Source organism: Pygoscelis adeliae, unplaced genomic scaffold, assembly GCF_000699105.1.
Source record: "Pygoscelis adeliae isolate BGI_AS28 unplaced genomic scaffold, ASM69910v1 Scaffold175, whole genome shotgun sequence".
Taxonomy (NCBI): domain Eukaryota; kingdom Metazoa; phylum Chordata; class Aves; order Sphenisciformes; family Spheniscidae; genus Pygoscelis; species Pygoscelis adeliae.
In genome coordinates, this window is record NW_008824941.1 from 1336673 (window position 1) to 1356018 (window position 19346).

Sequence of the window (19346 nt, forward strand, 5' to 3'; positions counted from 1 at the left end):
TGACCCACAAACTTCAAGGACAGAAAAAAAAAAGTTATCTAAATCTGTAAAAGGAAATAAGGCTAAAACTTTTTCAACACCTCCACCTGGAAAACAAATACTCTCAGAGAAGGCAGTGAATATTTACAGTGAAACAGTATCTGAGAGAGAGAGAGGTTAAAAAGAACAAACTGAGTGACAAGCTTTACAGTAGGATATCACTCTGAATCACTGAAAAAGGCAGACTGAGCAGGATTTTTACACTAAAAAGACTGCGCTGAGAGAAAGCCTTAAGGTCAGCTGCACAAAGCCAAGAATCAGCTCAGCCATTAATCATATACCTATTTCAAAGTGTCTGTGCAGAAAATGCTTGGTTTCCAAAAACCTGGATTTCCAAGGGCAGGGATGCAAATTTCATTGGCCCACACAAATCTAGGTTTAGTTTTCGACTGCCAGGACAGTTTGACTTTTTCAATAGTGTTTCAGAATAAAAGCTTTAAGCAAAAAGCTTAGCTGAAGTTTTAACTATTCTAGAAACCGCACAGTATACGTATACTTTTGTCACATTAATTTCAAAAGGTCAAGATGATGGGACTTTACAGCCTGTCACATTTTAGATCTATGTTCCCTCCAGCTGTGCAGAAGGTTGGCTGTTGATAATCATAAGCTGTAGCCTGCCCAAGTCAATCTGAATGGTTAAAACCGATTTAACATAACGTCCACATTTCTGTGCCTAACAAAAAATGGCAGGGAAAGAATTTAAGAAATAATTAGCCTACCTGTAAGCAATCAAAATAACGTTTTGTTTGTAATTATTGATTATTACCCAACAACTTTTACTGTCTGAAGGGGTGATATGATACGATGTCCCTACATTTCAGGGTAGAACAAAGCACAGTATCAAAAGCCTCATTTCAAAAATTCTGCACATGTAAATATCACAAACTCAGATGCACAGAAGCTTAGACTTGGTGTTCTAGGTACTTACTTGTGCTCTGCACAGACACCGACGCAAGTCTGACACATTTCACATGTGGGGCCTTGGAATTTGGGATCTGTACAATTACAGGTCCCACATTCGCAGGTTCCTCTTCCATTGCAAATCTGCCCATTAGATGCCATACATGGAAAAGTATCCAAAGAACAATCGCACGCGCTGCCAGTGAAGTTGGGGAAACACTCGCACACTCTGCATTTGCAGATACCGTTTCCTGTGCATTGAAAAGATATTTCACTGAAATGGAGTCTACCATAAAACGTAAAATTTGTGACAGTACAAAATAAGTGCTCACCATCTCAGGATAGATACAGGGAAAAGAAAACCCTGGTGTAGAGATAATGAAGACACTAATAATTAAGAGCGACAAAATAAATTTTAGCTCCTTGAAAAACTACTTACAGGAGTTTTTCCCCTTTTCCCATTCTCCTACATTTGGATTTCCTTTCATAAAGAAAATAACAGGACCAGGGAAAGCTGATCAAGAACAGTATAATGTGATGGCCTTATCTCCTGGGTCAAGAGCATTACAGCACTACTTCAGTTCACAATTTTATATGTATCTAGATGCATTGATCACGACTGTCTTCGTATCTATCACTATGTAAATATATAAAGCAACACCTAAAAAGAGGAGGAATGCACTAACTTGGACTTCACAACACAGAAAAATGAAACACCTTTGGCTCCCTAGAACACCACCATTCAGCTGCTGTACTTCTGACCTCATCCACCCAACCAAACTGTATGCTCCTTACAATCCCTACACAGGAAACAAGATACAGGTATCTCCAGAAGGGTGATCTGGATGAAATGGAAAAATCTTTGGCTACACCCCTCCTTCTCCACTGAGAATAAAGTGCTTAGGTCAATACATATCTGTCACCATATATTTTGAAACACCACCACGATTGCTTCTATCCTTTGTGGAGCTGGTGAGCAACAGGTGTATTCTCAGCAAATCGGACAGATGAGGTATTCTCATAATTCAGCTAAAGCTTAGTGGCTTCTCTGCTTTATTTTTGTATCACAGTCAAAACTGAGGTAGTAGTTACGCTCCTACCAAGCACTTCCACGTGCAAAGCAGCCTAGGCAAGTTATAGGACAAAAATACATGCAGCAAAATAATTTAGACACTGGCTGCTGGAGGATTTTCTAAATTGTTTTTGATTTCGGGAATTAACTGCCATCAGAGTCTTGTTTCAAGCACCTAAGGCATTTTTCTGATCTTGCACGTTCTAACCTTCACTTACCTTTCAGAATAGTCTCAAGATAGCATCTCACTGGTATCTTGTCAAGCACCGAGTCAAGCACTCACTATTACAAGTAAGCTGAGGTCATTATTTCTTTTTATTGACACAGTGGTTACACTGAGCCAGTATAACATTATAATCTCAGGCCAGTTGTCTCAGCATTCTTTACTATAATACCTGAGGGTAATTCTGTAATAAACAGCAGAAGTCAAGTTCACTTTACATCCTTCTTGGAGCTGTGATTTAACGAAGGTGAAATGTGTATTAACACACTACATGTTCATGATCACAGAGAGCTGTTTTATTAATAGACATTTTTAATCACTAAATCTGTGGATATTCTCATCTCTGTTACCAAGTAGCTATGATCTATAATCTACTCTACAGGGTAGAGCTGACAGACTTGTAAACTGCTGCCCAGTTTTGCCTGCAGAAAACTCTGAAGTAGTTTCTCACCTCCACAAATCAAACCATTTGATCGATCGCAGTTGAAGTTATCACATTCACAATATTTGCCAGAATACACTTCATTGGTGTTTTCTCTTTTCTTGCATACGCATTGTCCACAAATGCATTCTCCATTGTTACTGCATATTTCTGTACTGTTCTCCCTCCTGCAGTAAGCATCCATATCCTCACTATTTACTTCATCTGTACTACATTCACATAGTCTTCCAATACGTCCTTCATTACATCTGCAAGGTAAAAATACAACTGAAAATACAAACTTAATTAAAAGTCATACAATAAAAAGACTGCAAAAATAGCACAAAGAACAGGAGCAAGAGTGACTATTCTCTCACGAGATATTCCGAGTTAAACTTCAAATGAGATTTCCAGCTGACATCTATGTAGCCATTCTTGAAGCTGCTGGAGCAAAAGGCTACGTTGCTCCTACGCCGATTACTCATTCCAGGTGAGAAACTATGTGTCATCACCTCTAACTAAATTGCCACATAACCACTATTAATCCCTCTCTCGTGTTACAGAACAATAATTATTTTTAAGTGACAGTGACTGTTCACTGTAGCTGCTGTCATCTTTCGATGAAAAGATTTTCCATGAACCACAATTAGGCAGGAGAGTAGATGATCTTCAGAGCTGCTGAGATGAGATCTTCGGGGATCAGCACTTCTCATTATCAAGGTTAAAATATCGATGAACAAACGGAGGTTGTTCTTGTTCCCAGCAGTGATTGACGAACTGCTGTGGGGCAGAGACAACGCTTCCTTCAGGAACCTGCTACTGTTGCAAAAGCAAAAGCCTGTTCTTACCCATGGGTCTGTTCTCCCCTGTGTGAAACCACGGAGACACCAGCGATACCAAGTTTAGTAAGTCTTTCTACACAAAGATGGCAAAAATCTGCTTTCCTTATTGAAAGGGAACATCAAAACCTGACTGCAAAATGGAGCAATGTATCCAGTATTTATGGCCCAAAGTGGCTTATTCCTCAACTTACAGAATACTAAGCAGTTAGGAGGCCATACCTCAGTCTTTCAAACACCCTCTTAACTACCACCACCAAATTCACCAGGCAGATGTTAGTTAGTTCTATGCCAAAGTCCTCTAAGATTGAACTCAGTATCTTTTGCTTTATTTTTAGTAACAGTCACATATTAAACCACGAGGAGTGAGACTTAAAAATTTTATTTCAGTGTCAGTTCATTGAGCAGGAACCAATATTGTTTTCCAAAGTCCTGGATCTTGTTTTCCTAGAGAAGTACTTAAATTCATTCTGCTCTTACCATTCTCAAGTGTTTCCAAGAAGTTGTTTTCATTTTTGCTGTAGGTTTCTTGGAGGGGCAAAAAAAGCTAAAACCTTGACTTACTAGGTTGATCTTCAACCAGCCTCCACTGAAACTCTAAGATTTTGCTCTGCTTTCATTGTGTGTCATTCATTATGTGTAATTCCAGAAAATCCAGCATAATTTTACTTAATTTTCAAATGTGTAATAAAGAATACATATCTAATCTAATCCCTGTGATGGGCAATAATGGACATTTCAAAGGCAAATGTATACAAAAAAAGTTATAGATAGCCTGAACTGTTTATAGACATACGCAATTAGAAGAAACATTGCAATAAGACCCCAAAAGGTTCGAAATAAAGTACAGAGAAGAGATTGGGGATGTCATCCAAAATAAAAGGTTGTTCTTTTACGACTTTTTACTCTTCCCTACTACGAAACAATTGGTGCCAATCTGGGTAGGAGCTCCTACCAAAAAACTAGGAAGCCTTCAAATTTCTCAAAATCAGCAGACCTCACGTTAGAAGGATATAATTAGATCAGTATGAATACTTGCAAAAATATCACAGATTAATAGCATTAGTTTTGTTCCATAAAAATCCATAATTTCGCCATATTACATGGACCTCAAAATTAAATAAACAGAAAAAGCAGTAAGTCCTGTATCATTTAAAGGGCTGACTCAAGGCCAAATTCCAATTCTGACTTGTACAATAGTGCCAATCTAATGATCAATACTACAAATTCCAGCACATGGATTATCTGCAGAGATAAGACAGCATGGCAAAACATCCTAAAAGAAATGGGTCTGTAACAGTAATTCTTGTCCTTTCACTAATTAAAAAAAAAAAAAGTAAAATCAAATAAACCCTAATTAAGGAAACAAAGGTCTTGCTCATATTTCCCTTTTGCAAAAATAAATAAAGTCTATTAATTTACCTGCATGCACCACATTCAAATGTTCCATTTCCTTCGTGGCAGGCTGGACTATTAGGTTCTCCTTCACTTTGACACTGACATTCACAGATGAACTGGAGATTAATTTCCACTTCTTCAGTGAATCCCAGTGGTTTGATTTTAATTGTTTCATTTTGTTCTTTCTTCGGACATTCATTAGCTGTTACATTAATCTCAAATTTAACCTGTAAAGAAAAATAAATGGAGTGCCACATTACTAAGAGGAGTTTTGTCTGTACTATAAAAAAAAAATACTGAGTGTTGGACATTTTAAATGAATTTTATATTTGAGTAGCAGCACAGATACTGGAAGTTACCTCATCTCCAATTGAAATGTTAGAACATTTCCTTCCATCTTCTTGTGTGTCATTCACTCCATTCTTGCAGAAAGACTTATAACTGATTGTCACTCCTTTTGGTAGCTTACTGTTTTCCAGGATAACCTCTGAAGAAAGGGACTAAAACAATAGTTATTAGTTAACTTCGAAATGAGTCGTGTAAGCATTTTGCTGGGGGGGGTGGGAAGACAACATACAACTATGCACAGCCTAAGCACCAATCCCATGGGCACACTGGAATTATGTAAATTCCAGTATGCTGAGAAACACCAGCCCAGAGCTGACCACAGTCACACCATGGTGACCCCTTCTCACAGCTGAACCCTGTTACACAGGGTCAGGGCAGGTCTCCACAGACGTTGGGGATACTTGTTTGCCCCATGTACACCAAAGGAGAAATGGGTCTCATTTACAGAACACAGATCTGAAGAAAATATTTTGGGGCCAAACCCAGGACTTGAGGTTGATGATGAAAACTTCTTTGGGGTCAAGAGGTTGCAAAATGAGCCTTTTCGCTTCCACGTGGAAGGCAGGCAAGCAATGAAGGTAAAAAAGAGTGTGGTTTTTGGTTGTGGATTTTACTTTTTAAAAGGAAAACATGGATGATAACTTTTTCTTTCTAATGTTGTTTTAAGTGGCTTTAAGAGTGTATGTTTCTAGTCATCTAACCTCTTATTGGCATAGTGTCTGAACATCTAATGTTGTTTTACTGCAGCGACGGTATTTATAGCTTAGTATACTCACATCCTATTTTGTAGAAAAAAAATAAAATCCACCTTGGAGTATCTGCCTGAAAAACTCATAATAACTTAGAAGCAAGAAAAATTAATACAACCCGAATAAAATCTGAACTTACATTGTACGCATCAATGATCAGCTGAATCACATTGCTGGAGTTTGAAGACAACGTTCCCACTGCTGATTTTGGTATCAGGTTTTTCAATTCCTTTCAGTATTTACAAGTAAAAGGAAAATTACAGTCTTACTAACAAACAAAGTATATTTTGTACTATAAATATCTGTATGGTGATATAATGCCTTAGTGGATTAACTAGTCATAGAATCATAGAATCATTAAGGTTGGAAAAGACCTCTAAGATCATTGAGTCCAACAGTCAAGACCAAGTACTTCAAAAACAAGGCTACAGTGCCAGTGATCTTCACGATTTTTGAGGTTATGCACAGCACTACTAATATAAACAAATATCTAGCCTTTTCTTCTCCTTTGCGTTTTCATGTTAAGTTTGGTAATAGAATACTAAGACCTTCTCTTGTACAAGCTGACCGCATATAATATATCTTCAAGATCTTAAAGAAGCACCACACTTCTAGTGCATTAAAGATAGGCAGATAAAAGATTATTTCCAATGAAAAAGAAAAAACTTACAATTTGAATATAGTTTTAAAAAAACCCCAAACAAAAACCAAAAAACAAAACCCACCTTGTTAGCTTAAAACGAGGAAAAATATGCATCTCCTTTACACAGTCATTTCCTATTTCACAATCACATCCAGCAGTTTAGTTAATTTTAAACATCAGGAATATAAATAGACCACAGAGGACAAAATGTGTCTCTTGATTCAGTGTCCATACCCCCCTCAGCTATTTTGCTGTAAAAATGTTCCTAAAAATTAGCACTGCAAATATGTTCTCCACTCCCTCCTACCTACAAAGTATAAAGAGGGGCAAGGAGAAGGGGCGCTTTTTCCTTGGAAATTACACACCCACTCAGTATCAATCTGAACGAGTAAAAAAGGCTTAATAATAAAAACTTAAGTAGCAAAATATTGTTTCCACCATCACTTACTTCTGTAATTATTTTAATTTTGAATCAAGCAATTTTAATGACTTCAGAGCAAATCTGAGTCAGTCTTAGTGCTCGAGGGAAAAAAAGTACAGAGACCAGAAATGTGTTATTTATCTTTACCTTATAAACTGCCTGAAACTCTTCAGTAACAGCAAAGATTGTCTGAATATTGTTCTCACTAAGCTTCTGTACCAGATGAGCAATAGAGGGATAATCCTATACAAATCAAGAATAAAATGCAATTCAAATTTGGGACACATTGCTACAAAACAGTCAGAAAGACTTTGACATCGTAAATACAAATCACCTTGAGAAACATATGTAAGACTTCTAACTAGCCAGCTTATGTCACAGTTCTAAAGTAAAACAACCTCTGAAAACAAACATGCATTGAAAAGATTCCATATATGCCCCATGAAGTTAGGTGTTTTTTCACAATAACATTATCATATTCCCTGCCACTTAAAGTCTCCAGGTTAAATCTCAACGTTCTCAGAAAATTACCTTCGTTAGTTTTCCATATGCCTTATCTCAGTGAAAACCACTACCTTTTGCACTGTTTCATAAAGAAAAGATGAAATAAAACTGAATTAATTTTAGGTTTTCATTGAACAATACTCACTTAACTTTAGGAATATATGAACACACAAACTTTGTAAAGCTTATTGTGTTTACCCCATCCGGTAAATGTTTTTCTTTTCACCTTTTGTCTGATCTACCTATCAATAAACCATGAAGGCACTGTTGTTAAGCATACTTTTACCATAAGCTTTGTATCATAAGATTTCGAGCAGTCTTAAAAAAACTGGCCAAGGCGTGCTCTATTTTACAGTATTTCTTACAGTAGTAAAATACTTCTGAACACAAAGACTAGCAAAATGATAAAATCATGGGACAGAGCCACCACAGTTTGTCAGGGGACATGCAGGATTATTAATTGTTTAAAAGGTTAATAACCAAGAACACAAATCATAGTGTGAAAGTTGCCATTTCTTTAAATTTTCCGATTAAGACTGGATTAATTCTTGCACATTTGCTTTAGTTAAGCTAAAGTCACTTGAGGTAATACAGAGGTAAATGGGTGAAGTTCAAAAGATGTAGCAGTCTGAAACTATACCAGATGACCTAATGAGGTTTTTTTGAGCTTAAGTATCACAAAATATTAGTTTCCCTGGAAGATTATGTAAAGACTTACGTAATAGTGGCTCATTGTGTACATATTATTTTCCAGATGACATTTCCCATCGTTTGGTAAAACAATTCCACCAAGTTTACCATCTCCTGCAAAGTGAAATCCAGCATCCGTGGAAAACACTAATAGTCTTGTAACATTTCTCCAGCCAATTTGTTCCTTGGGAAACAAACAAATGTATTTTTGGTATTTTGCACCAATTTATTTTATAGCATCAGGGACCAACACTTGAGAGATAAATGCATGAAAAAGTAGACTGACTCAGGAGAAGCCACACTGCAAAAGTGTAACCCTGGACATCACATAATACACTCAAACCTTAAAAGCACTTGCATTTAATTAAATGTCTGCTCCAAAATATCTGCTGCAGGTTTTTCACCAAAGGCAAGAAACATTCTTTTTGAGATGTACTTTGGTCTGTTCAGTTCTCACTAGAGTATCTGAACAGCGATAGGGTTTTAGAAATCGGGCACGTCACTCCAGCTCTTTAAAGCCAAGTCCACTTCTATGTCACTACCACGTAGCCCGAGCACAGAGGAAAACGTTAGTGTGTAGAGCACTGCTGCAATCTCGAACCGGAAGATCACAGCTTGCCCGGCATTAGGCTCTGAAGAATCATCAGGCTTTGCCAATCTAGTCCAGATTTGTACCCAGCATAGTGCTTGCCAGAGGACTGCCCTTTTTCACTGTCCCATGAGCATCCTGGCCCACAACTGCAGGGCCTAATTCTGTAACCTGCCCTTTTCTATTTTTTTAAGTTCTTCCATCGAGTTGAAGCCCTATTTAATATAAGGAAAAAAGACCATATAAAAGTGTCACATAAATACCAGTTACCACCAAAAATAAAAAAAAAGAACAAAAAAACCCCTAGAAGGCTTATGATTAACACTGCACTTTTAAAATAAGACTTCAGACCGTTTCAGAAAGTTCTGACTCCATTGATCAACAGCAAAAATGATATGGTAACAAAGCAATAAACTTGGATATCACTTTTTTGGGAGTCCATGTTATACAGGTGCATAGAATGGTCTGCCAGACTACAGAAACATCAAAGAAGAATGCAGTGATCTAGATCAGATCTTCAAAAATAAACAAAAATCAGTTTTCCATCTACTTCTGTCTGAGAAGCTAGTAGAAGTTACAATTCACCAAACTATTCTGGAACAACAACTACAAGAAGCATATAAAACTTTGAAATAATTTGAGAATAGTTGCTTACTCAGGATTTCATACACTTTTGAGCAGAATTTGACTCTTCTTTTACAGCAAACTTCAAAAACCTTGTCTTTGGAATGCATCTATCTGCTGTGAACATGACCTCTAATCGACAGTTTCACATTTCCCAGTTTCATTCGCTATCTTGTCTTGCTAGCATGAGATGACATGTTCAAACATCAGCCACCATAAAACACTAAGGCTGTATTCAGACAATTTCATTTAATAGAGCAGTAAAGAAAACTAATACACACTTACCCCACAAACTGCAACCTGCATTATTGCATCAAATCCACCTTCAGGAGAATCTAAATTCCCAGAAATGTGCTGTTTACCTACAAGTTCATTGAATTTATTTCCTTCACTGGTAAGGCTGAGTACATTTTTATAGCTAAATGGACTTGTACAGTTCTGGTCACCTGTACAAGGATTTCTGAGTTTGGCTGGTGTTGTACTTATATATGGCATCACAGTTTTCTCCACAAAAGAGCCAAAGCCTAAGACAGAACAAGAAAAATCCTGTAAGTTGAAGAATGGAAGTCTTACTTATATTATGACACAACAGAATGCAAATGCATTATAGCTGAACTGATGTTGGAAATAGCTCTCGTACTTGTTTACGTTCCACTTTCTCCATCAACACCAAGTACTCACGTTCCTCAACAGGTTCTGTGTATTAGAATATCTGCCATAATACTGCTAATTTAAAAAAATCATTCTTCATATGCAATTGTGTGAAAAACATCAGGAAGGAAACTTGAATTTTTTTTTTTTAGAATAGGCAAATCTTTCTTACCAATTCGAAAGTCTGAAGTTATTTTTCCCATTTCTACCATCAGAGCCGTTCCGAGACTTTTCACATTCTCTAAATCATCTTTCATAGAATAGGAGAGGTCCATAAGATAATAAAGGTCAATGGGGTAGTCTTCAGCTCTCTTAAATTTTAATGAAAATGTTTGGGGTTCCCCTGTTTCAGAGATTAAACAACAAATAGAAACGATTAAAAATTCCACAACTGCACTGGCAAGAAAAATGCCTTTTTAAGGAAAGTCTTTGACATACTGATGGAGGTTTTGAACTAGAGGTGAGTGTTGTTGTGTTAATTGAAATGCTTAACATCAAATTATGATGAAATAAGTTTCAAGAAATATTTCTTGAATATTCAACTTCATATTTCCAAGGTACTTTATCTCCCCATAGAAAGTATTAGTCTGTCAAAAATCAAGCCTCTCTTAGTTGCTGCAATTTCAAATCTTCATAATTGCAATAATTCTAACAAGGTTCCTGTAAGATCTAATAGCACAAATTTTCAATATCTATTTGCATCCAAGATGACTCAAAAAATTCTCAGGGTTTAGTTTAAAAACACACACATTGTTTAAATAGGTTTATAAAAGAAAAATCAGTTCTGGACAGAATATTTCAAGTTACTTTGCATCAAATACAGGCTGAGAGCACAGAAATGGCAGTGAGCTAATGGCACGTTACTATTTCTTGCAATTGCAAGCCCAGACCCTGAGTTTTGCCAACAGAAGCACGTAGTCTCACTCTGATGTTGAGAGACACTGCAGAAGAATTATGGTGCCTCCCGGAAAATGGAAAAGTATTCTTTTGCCTATTATATATGAAATAAGGAATAGAATTAGAAGTATTTTCCCCCACCCCCCTCTGTCACTGAACTTAAATGGTGATATTGCTGCTGCTTAAGTCTGCTTAATAATTAGCAAACATTTGCTTAACATGAGCAAAATTAGCAAACTGGGGAAACCATTAGATGGGCAAAGTGAATAGCATATAGATCATGCAGCTATGCAGTATGGTTTTCACAAAAAAAAAAAGGGGAAAAAACCCCCAAACAAAAAAAAACAACAACCAAAACGTAAAAGCTTTAGGTTTTCCCTGGCTACTGTTTAAAAGAGCCTGCACAGAAGGCAAGTATCCCCCTCTGCAAGCACACAGTCCCTCACAGAACTTATGACCAAGAGAAGTGCTTATAAACAGAGTAATAATCTTTTGGGCAATTAGGTTCTGATTGCCCAGGTCCCTCATATGTTCTGATGAAGAAACTTCTGCGTCAACAGGGGGACAATAATTTGGTTTGAAGCTGAAAGGGTCACATTAGAAATAAATCGGGGCAATACCAAAATTGCAAAATAGCTTTCATTCCTTTCCTCTCCTCATCATGCTAAGCTTCTTCAGATCATCTTGCATTAAGGGAATCACCACCAAGCAGCTGACCCCGAGTACAGGCTCTTATTGCAGGTAAATACAAGGTAGTTGTTGAATGCATCTGCGGCACCTAGGAACTCTCAGTAAGGACAATCTTCATTATGCTCAAGTACGGTATGAGCTACTAAGCCCTGTTTCCCGCCCCCGGCCCATGTGAATGAAATAAAGTTCTCTTTAGGGGCTGGAAATGGTACACAACTACTTTGTTCTCATTACTGTAGTCCCACGTCCACATCTTTAGCCTCTCAAAGTATTTTACATAGCAATCCAAAAATCTTGCTGCACAACTACAAAAGCATTCAGTTCAGACATGCAAACTTTAGGCGACAGCAGTACTTCAAGGGAAAGGAAATGCTCTCATAACTTCCCTAAGTTTTTGCACACTCCTCTACTTTCATTCTAAGAAGCCACACTGTAGAAAATCAACTACAAAATACCAAGAACAAAACAATTTTACCTTCCTGATATATGTATCACTGTATGCTGTATCTATTTTCTCATAAGTTCTATTGGGAACAAGTGATAATAGCTAACCTTTCATAAAAATCAAACAGTATTTGGAGTATCTAAACACCTGGGGCTGACCTGAATGGCTCTGCTATCATTCAGATTATGTGAACAATAGTAGTTTCTGTAACAAAATGGTTACACATTCAAAACAAAACATGGTGATGTGATGGTGACAGAAAAATAATCCGAAGACTAGAATGAAACTGTCCTTACCGACTCTCAGTTTCAGTACTAATTTTTGTGGCTGGATCTGTGTAATGGCCTCTGGTTTCAGCTTCTCTGCAGCACCTATCTTACGATTCGTTACTTCTCTATCTTCAAGCACCTGTTTGCTACCTCTGGGATTTTCTATATCTTCCATAGGACAGCCTTTACTTTTTAGTGCTGCCAAGTCATCACATCGGGCAGATGTTGGTTCTCCTTCTTGCAAAAAGTCCTAGAAAACACAGGTGAAAGAGTATCGAGTTTACAGCTATCTGCAATTCGTTATACTCTGCCCACAATAACACCTTTTACAATGACTCCATCTTCTGGGTTTTTTTTGGTTTGGTTTTTTTTTTTTTTTTTTTTTTTAAGTTCAGTAATAAAATAAACAGTCCTGAAATATGTTAAATTATACTAAATACGTCAGTGACTATTTAGTCCAGGAGTTTGCATCTACTTATACTTACCTGTGTTTAAGATGTAAGCAAGCTGAAATAAAAAAAATGCTTCTGTCAGAGGTGACATTGGGCAGGACGTCCTTTTAAATCGGCTACTCTAAAAGCGACAGCAGGTGGAAAAAGCTCTCATCTTCATATAGTCGTCAATAACGTGAACCTATTTGTACAGCCTACTCGGCAACTATCCTCCCTTTTAACTTTTTTTTTTTTTGGAAAGGCTTTAATTAAGGATTATGTAAGTGTACCTTGGTACTCCACAACAAAATAATGGCAATATGCTGACAGAGCACGGGAAAGACAGACAACTCTTATTTTGGGGAAATTCAATCTGAAAGTAAGATCCATAAGCAAAACCAATACGTAACTTTTCCCTGAACAACAAATTACCATTACCTCAAACCTAAAAAAAGCTCTAACCTCAAATATGAATAAATAAGGCTTCTAATTGAGAAACTTGTCAATTCTGATTCCCCCCCCCCCCCCCAAATATGCATATAAATAAATATATCTTAAAGCTTGTCAGTTCTTGATGACTAGGACCTACAACAAATCTGATAGCTCAAGGCCAAATCTTAGTTTAATTAAATGTTTAAAGTTTACAAGCTGGTTTGGGGGACAGTAAGTAGGTACTATATGGAAATAAATACACATTATCATCTTCTAGCAAGAAACAGGAAAATTTCCTGGTTTTCATTAACAAACCAAAGAAGAGCTGTAAAAAACATTTTCTTCTGTTCCTAACCTGAAGACGACACTTCAGTATACACTGGTTAAAGTCACACAATTTAAGATTATCTTACATTTTGCATTTCCTGAGTTTAATTTTTAATTACATAAGAAAGCACTCCTTTTATGTTTCATACTGAAACAAACAACCCACCCACACAAACCAATCTCCTACCCCCCCAGTCTACCAACAACAGAAAACTAAAATTTGAACATCTTTCATTTATAAAAAGAAGACCTTCAATCTCTTCTCCTACTCCGCCTATGTCTGTCTAAAATTGCCTCTTACTCTAATGTCACTGGAAGAATATAATTAAGCATACGCAGATAGATTCCATGCTGGAATGATTTTAAATAACTGAGACAGCCTGTAGGGTCTTAAGATTTAGGCAAGTAGAAGTAAACACGCTGTGAAAAGCAATTCTACTCAAACTAGGACATCATGAAAATCATAGTATCTGAATTTTTAAGTACAAATAAGTATCAAATTGAAGAGCTACTGGAAACTATTATTATTGAAAATAGACATTTCTATACATTTAAAGTATTTACTAAAATTTGAAACCAAGGGAAAAAACCAAACTGTAAAAGGAATTTTGCAACACTTACTGTTTTTTTACACCAACCACAGTTTGGTCCTGCTTGTATACATTCACCACATGATTTTGCATTAGCCTTTATGCAGTCACTTCCACCTAGCAAAGAATACAAATCAGTCACTTCATTTATAAAAAGGTGCTAACAACAATAGAATTTTAGTTTGTTTCATTCTGGCTTTGTAAACTAAGTTTAACTACAAACAGGTTATTAACATGAGATACGATTGACATATTTCCATTAGCACTCATCTAACGATATATTTATCTACATAAGTAACTGCTAAATATATATATATATAGTTTTAAAGCAACATTAAATTACTGCAATGAAATCAAGAGACTTACCTTGCTGAGCAAATCCATTCCATACCAAGCAACAGAGGACGCCAGCCCATGCAAGCAATTTTAAGTTAGTCTGAAATACATAATCAGAAGACCAAGCTGGATGATTTATCGTAACAAGTAAGCAAAAAAAAATGTTGCATGAAACTGCAGACATGCAACTGTGTTTCAGAGGAGACAAGGAATATGGAGCAGATGCAAATCAAATGCTCTTAGTTGTACCGGCCGGACAGTTTTGCTCTAATACAACTATGTTTGTGGGCTAAACTTTGTGTTTAGAAGACATCAAACAGGGTAGCTGCTTATTAAATTACTCTGAAACTCTCTTACGTTAGGTAAACCAGCAAGCTATGAGAAATTTGGAAATGCTGTTCAGTTGGGAACCCAAACCAAGCTATTAACATCTTATTTAAAATATATATGCTCTGAATGTTATCACAGGGAGACTTCTAAATAAAGAAACCACAGAAATACAAGATGGAAATAGAGCTTCTCTATTCAAGTCTCTGTTTTAAGATAAACTTCAAGGCCCTCTCCAAAATATTTTTCTCGGACCCTTCAAAGGGCATTTTACAGCTTAACTTTGCACCTTATACTCCAAACTAGAAATTTCCTCTCACAATATGTAACATAAGTCATCCTTGACATAAACTCAGCCCCTTTCTTCTTCTTTAGACAACAGAGAATTAATAGGTACCATCTTTAGTAAAGAAAAAATACTCTACCTTTTGTTCAGTGCTATAAATCTTAATAAAAGCCTGGCAGAAAAAATAAATACATACAAACTATATAATCTACATGCCTTATGAGACAAGATTTGAACGCTTATAAACCACAATTTAAGGTTACTGACTTGTCATTTTCCTTAATTATTGGTGAGACTTCACTTAGTACTCCAGGGATAGGATTACGTTCTATAAATAGGTTTCAAATAGACCATTTTTCTCTAAATTTTCTTCTACTCTAATAGCAGGTAGTCAGACACGGTCAGTTGTCTTTCAAATTTTGGTACTATTTTAAACTCCATTTCTCTTTTATTCATTATAAGAATTCTGAGAACTTGGACCCTGGCAGCCAATTTGCTTGGTCATCCTAAAACGTTATTGCTAATTAAAGCCTTTCCAGTCATCCTGGAAACATCAATATTCTTAACACCTTTTTGTTCTAAAAAATATCTTGCAATACAGCCAAGGAAAACTGAATTTGGCAGAGGCTTTTAAAATGAACCTGTCATTTTCTAGAAGATGTACTATTATTCATATAAATTAGCAGCAAAGTGAGCAATGCTTAAATAAGCACAGCAGTTGAGCTTTGGTTTTCCCACACTGATTTAGGGTCATTCATAATTGTTACTTTGCACATCCAGCCAGACCTAACAGAGAAGGGATAGCTGCTCCAAAATCTCGTGGGGAAGGTTTCAAACAGAAGCCAACCCTTTGCTAACAAATTGTATCCAACAACAGTATTATATGGTTCATATTTTTCTGATAAATCATTTTGGCCCACTCTTCAGTGGACGCTGTAGCCAGAGGGCAGGGGGCAGTTTAGACATAGGAGAATTAAGAGAATTTGTTGTGGAATGACTTTGCTAGATGTTATACATATGCACGTAAGAAATTACTGATTAAAAAAACCAAAGAAAAAATTGAACTGTGAATTATACCTTACTTAACTTTTGAGCATTATTTATCTAACTCCAATTTTTCCCTCTGCCCATCGCTGCAGAGGTGATCAGTCCTTCATTTGCAAAAATTCTCTTTCATGAACACTCTTATTATTAAGTCCCCTCTATAAGCAACCACCTAAATCAAACGTGCACAACCGTGAACCTTGATCAGAGGGGAACCATGACCCAACAAATGCAAGTAGGTGGAAGACACATGAAGGGACTGAGTCAAGGTTAGAGAAAGAGAGCAGTTACATGGTGTAGAAGCACACCTATCGCACTAGGAGTCGGGAGGGCAAAGCCTTACCAGGTTGGTCAACTTACAGGTTCTTCCTTTTCTGGTTTTATGGCAGGTATGTTCTGTGTTTAGCAAACCTTACTTCCCTTCAATGAAAGGATATTTTGTTACTCGAGAAGCAGTTTTGCTTTAAGTACAGCCCAGAACGGGGTGGGGTTTTCAGTTAAAAAAAAAAAAAAAAGACGACTAAGCTGCTGGCATCAGTTTAATACTGTCTTTTCTGTTAGCCAAAATGAGAAAGTTATAAACAGTTCACCTTTTTAGGGCAGACTAGCAGCGGATGCACAGCAAGCCCATGCAGACTATATAAATAAGTCAGCAAAGATGTGACACAGTGCTAAAACTATGACTAAGACCATTTGGAAGAGAAACGTTCCTGTGGAAATGCATCCGCATGATGAATGTAGTTCTGGGCACAGATTCCCCGTAAAGTTAACAAGGAAAAGGTCCTCTTCCATATATGGCTAAGCCAATGCCTCTCCTAAAGCAAGCCGCCTGCCCTCCGACACACACTAGCTCGCTTCCTTTACCTCCACTGCTTAATAGCTTTTCCATCTGCTGAGTTTTGGAAAAACTCGAGTAAAGATTTGCTAATTTGGATTCAATCCTGATTATTCTTTAATGCAAGCAAAGCGATGCACATCCTCAGCCTCCAAACCTCCTCCTAACCACTGCAGCAGCCTGGTCACAACAGCGTCAAATACATTCTCCTGCAAGTCACTGGTTAGTACTGTGGACTGCCCTGTTGCAGATTTTTCTGTTAAGGGAATAAACCAAAACAAATAACGCCTAACTACACTAGACAGCCAAATGAAGCCTTTGGAAACCGTTGGTGGAGCTGGAACTAACGCCGGTGTCAGTATTCAACCACAGACGACGGGAACAGAAAAGAACCCATTGTTACAAAAAATAAATGAAGTATTTTGCGCAACATTTACATATTTTCTATTATACTTGTTCTCCCCTTTCTAATTAAATCCTTGAAAAATATCCCAGAATCCTTGAAAAAGTGATCCCCCCCCCCCCCCCCCCACAAACCCCCCGAAAAAAAGCAACTCAAAGCTTACAAAAGGTAAGCTTGCCAAGAACTGAAATCTCTTTGACAACTATATCACCAGTTGGATCCTTTCTAAAAGGCCGCAAATGGCGTGCTGTTGAAAAACTGATTTTAAAATTATTTCTGCACATTTGTGAACCATACTCTATTTTTGTTAAATATTTTAGGAAGACAAACATGGACATAACCTTGAATGTTTGGACTCACTGCTTTCCAAGTTTTTTTGCTAACTGTCTCTACAAACAGTAATGCTTGAAGAGAATTTTTTCTTTATAAAACAAGCTTTGATGGAAATCTCTGGAGTTTCTAATTTGAAACGAGAGACTCATTGAGTGACAACAGGAAAAAGGAAGGATTATTTCTCCATAGTGAGACTAATTTTGAATTTGCAAATCAAGTATTTAGCACCTTTGTATTCCACTAATCAGCTTGATATTTAGAAATTAAGTTTACTACTCCACAGCACTAAAGCCTTTTACAGCTTTTTTAATTTATTTAGTAGAACAGCAATTTTCTGTGCAGAAAATTAACTGGGCAAATGGGATCAAGAAACAAGTTTAAGAGTTATAGAAACATGAATTCCTTTGAAATGAAATATCAATGGCTATGCTGCTCTCCTCTCACCACTCTTCAGCTCAGCATTTCACCCCACCTGACACAGGCCACAGTTTATACCGATATTAAGGCAACGTTAGCAAGAAGTGTTAGGCCACTGCATATTGTCCCACTCAGCCAAGCAGCTCCTCATCTGACCCAGAGCTCCAGCATCCACCAAGCAAATGCCAAGCAAAGGAAAACACTACAAGGCATCTGCCTCTATTGTGTACTGAAGTGTGCCCTGCTGCAAAGCTTTCTATCGAAAAACATAACCACGCTTCAGACCACGGGTGAAACATTTAAATATCTAGTAAGAGTTGAGTTGTTGTGCAGAAGTCACCTTCTTGAGGCAATAACCAGACAGCCTACTTATTCACATCCCCACATACCACTCTAATTACACTTATAAACCTAGAAGTGAATAAGCAACTCACACTTTTGGACTAGCATTCGTGCTTCCTGCAGACTGAGAACTCTTCGCATCAGCTACGTCTTCACGGGTTTAAAGCTTGATTCAGAAATGCTGTATGGAATTGATCCCTCCTAGAGCTGAGATTATGTTTACAGACACTTCCATCTAGTGTAAGGATGGAAAGTCACTTAAGAGAGCTGCCCCATCCTCTTTGTTGATTATTCACCCTTGTTAATCAACCTCCTGGTTGATTATTCTTACTGCTTTCCTTTCTGACCAGTGCCACCATTAGTGCAGCCACTGAGGAGCGCTGGAGCAAGGAAAAGATCTGGCTGAAACACTAATCCAACAAAGAAAGTGCCTAGTTTCAGCCATGTGCGTACAGAGATGCTTGTCCTGGCACGGCGGAGGTGGTGAGATGGGGATGGAGAAAAAGAGAACTGGGGGAGAAAAAAAAAAAAAAGGATACTGCTAAAGGAGACTGCTGGCTGTATGCTGGACTACACTGGTCACACAGTCAGACCCCACCCCCAGTCATCAAGGCTCTGGCTATAAAAAGAGCAGGAAGAGACTTATTTCTAAAATAAGCAGAATTAAATGGTCTCTGGAGATGCCTGTTTCAGGACTTGATAGCTACCCTGCTAAAAAAGTTCCTTCTTCCCTCACTCCAGAAGGCTTACTGGCTGTAGCTGAGGGCCATGCTTTTCAGTGTGAATTTTATGGACTGGCAAGAAGAATCCCATTCACATTTTGCGGGGGGG

The 19346-nt window shown here is 37.4% G+C and overlaps 1 protein-coding gene across 1 annotated transcript in view; it reads right to left on the minus strand.

Annotated features, from left to right (window-relative positions):
- Positions 1 to 19346, minus strand: part of ITGB1 (integrin, beta 1 (fibronectin receptor, beta polypeptide, antigen CD29 includes MDF2, MSK12)) — a 45857-nt gene that overhangs the window by 11106 nt on the left and 15405 nt on the right. Inside the window, exons 2-13 of the mRNA XM_009325556.1 lie at positions 14559 to 14628; positions 14224 to 14309; positions 12440 to 12662; positions 10284 to 10454; positions 9746 to 9984; positions 8276 to 8431; positions 7201 to 7296; positions 6129 to 6218; positions 5252 to 5392; positions 4917 to 5119; positions 2686 to 2924; positions 968 to 1190 (exon numbers count right to left, since the gene is read on the minus strand). Coding sequence (XP_009323831.1) covers positions 968 to 1190; positions 2686 to 2924; positions 4917 to 5119; positions 5252 to 5392; positions 6129 to 6218; positions 7201 to 7296; positions 8276 to 8431; positions 9746 to 9984; positions 10284 to 10454; positions 12440 to 12662; positions 14224 to 14309; positions 14559 to 14628 — 1937 coding nt within the window. The remainder of the gene's footprint in view (positions 1 to 967; positions 1191 to 2685; positions 2925 to 4916; positions 5120 to 5251; positions 5393 to 6128; positions 6219 to 7200; positions 7297 to 8275; positions 8432 to 9745; positions 9985 to 10283; positions 10455 to 12439; positions 12663 to 14223; positions 14310 to 14558; positions 14629 to 19346) is intronic.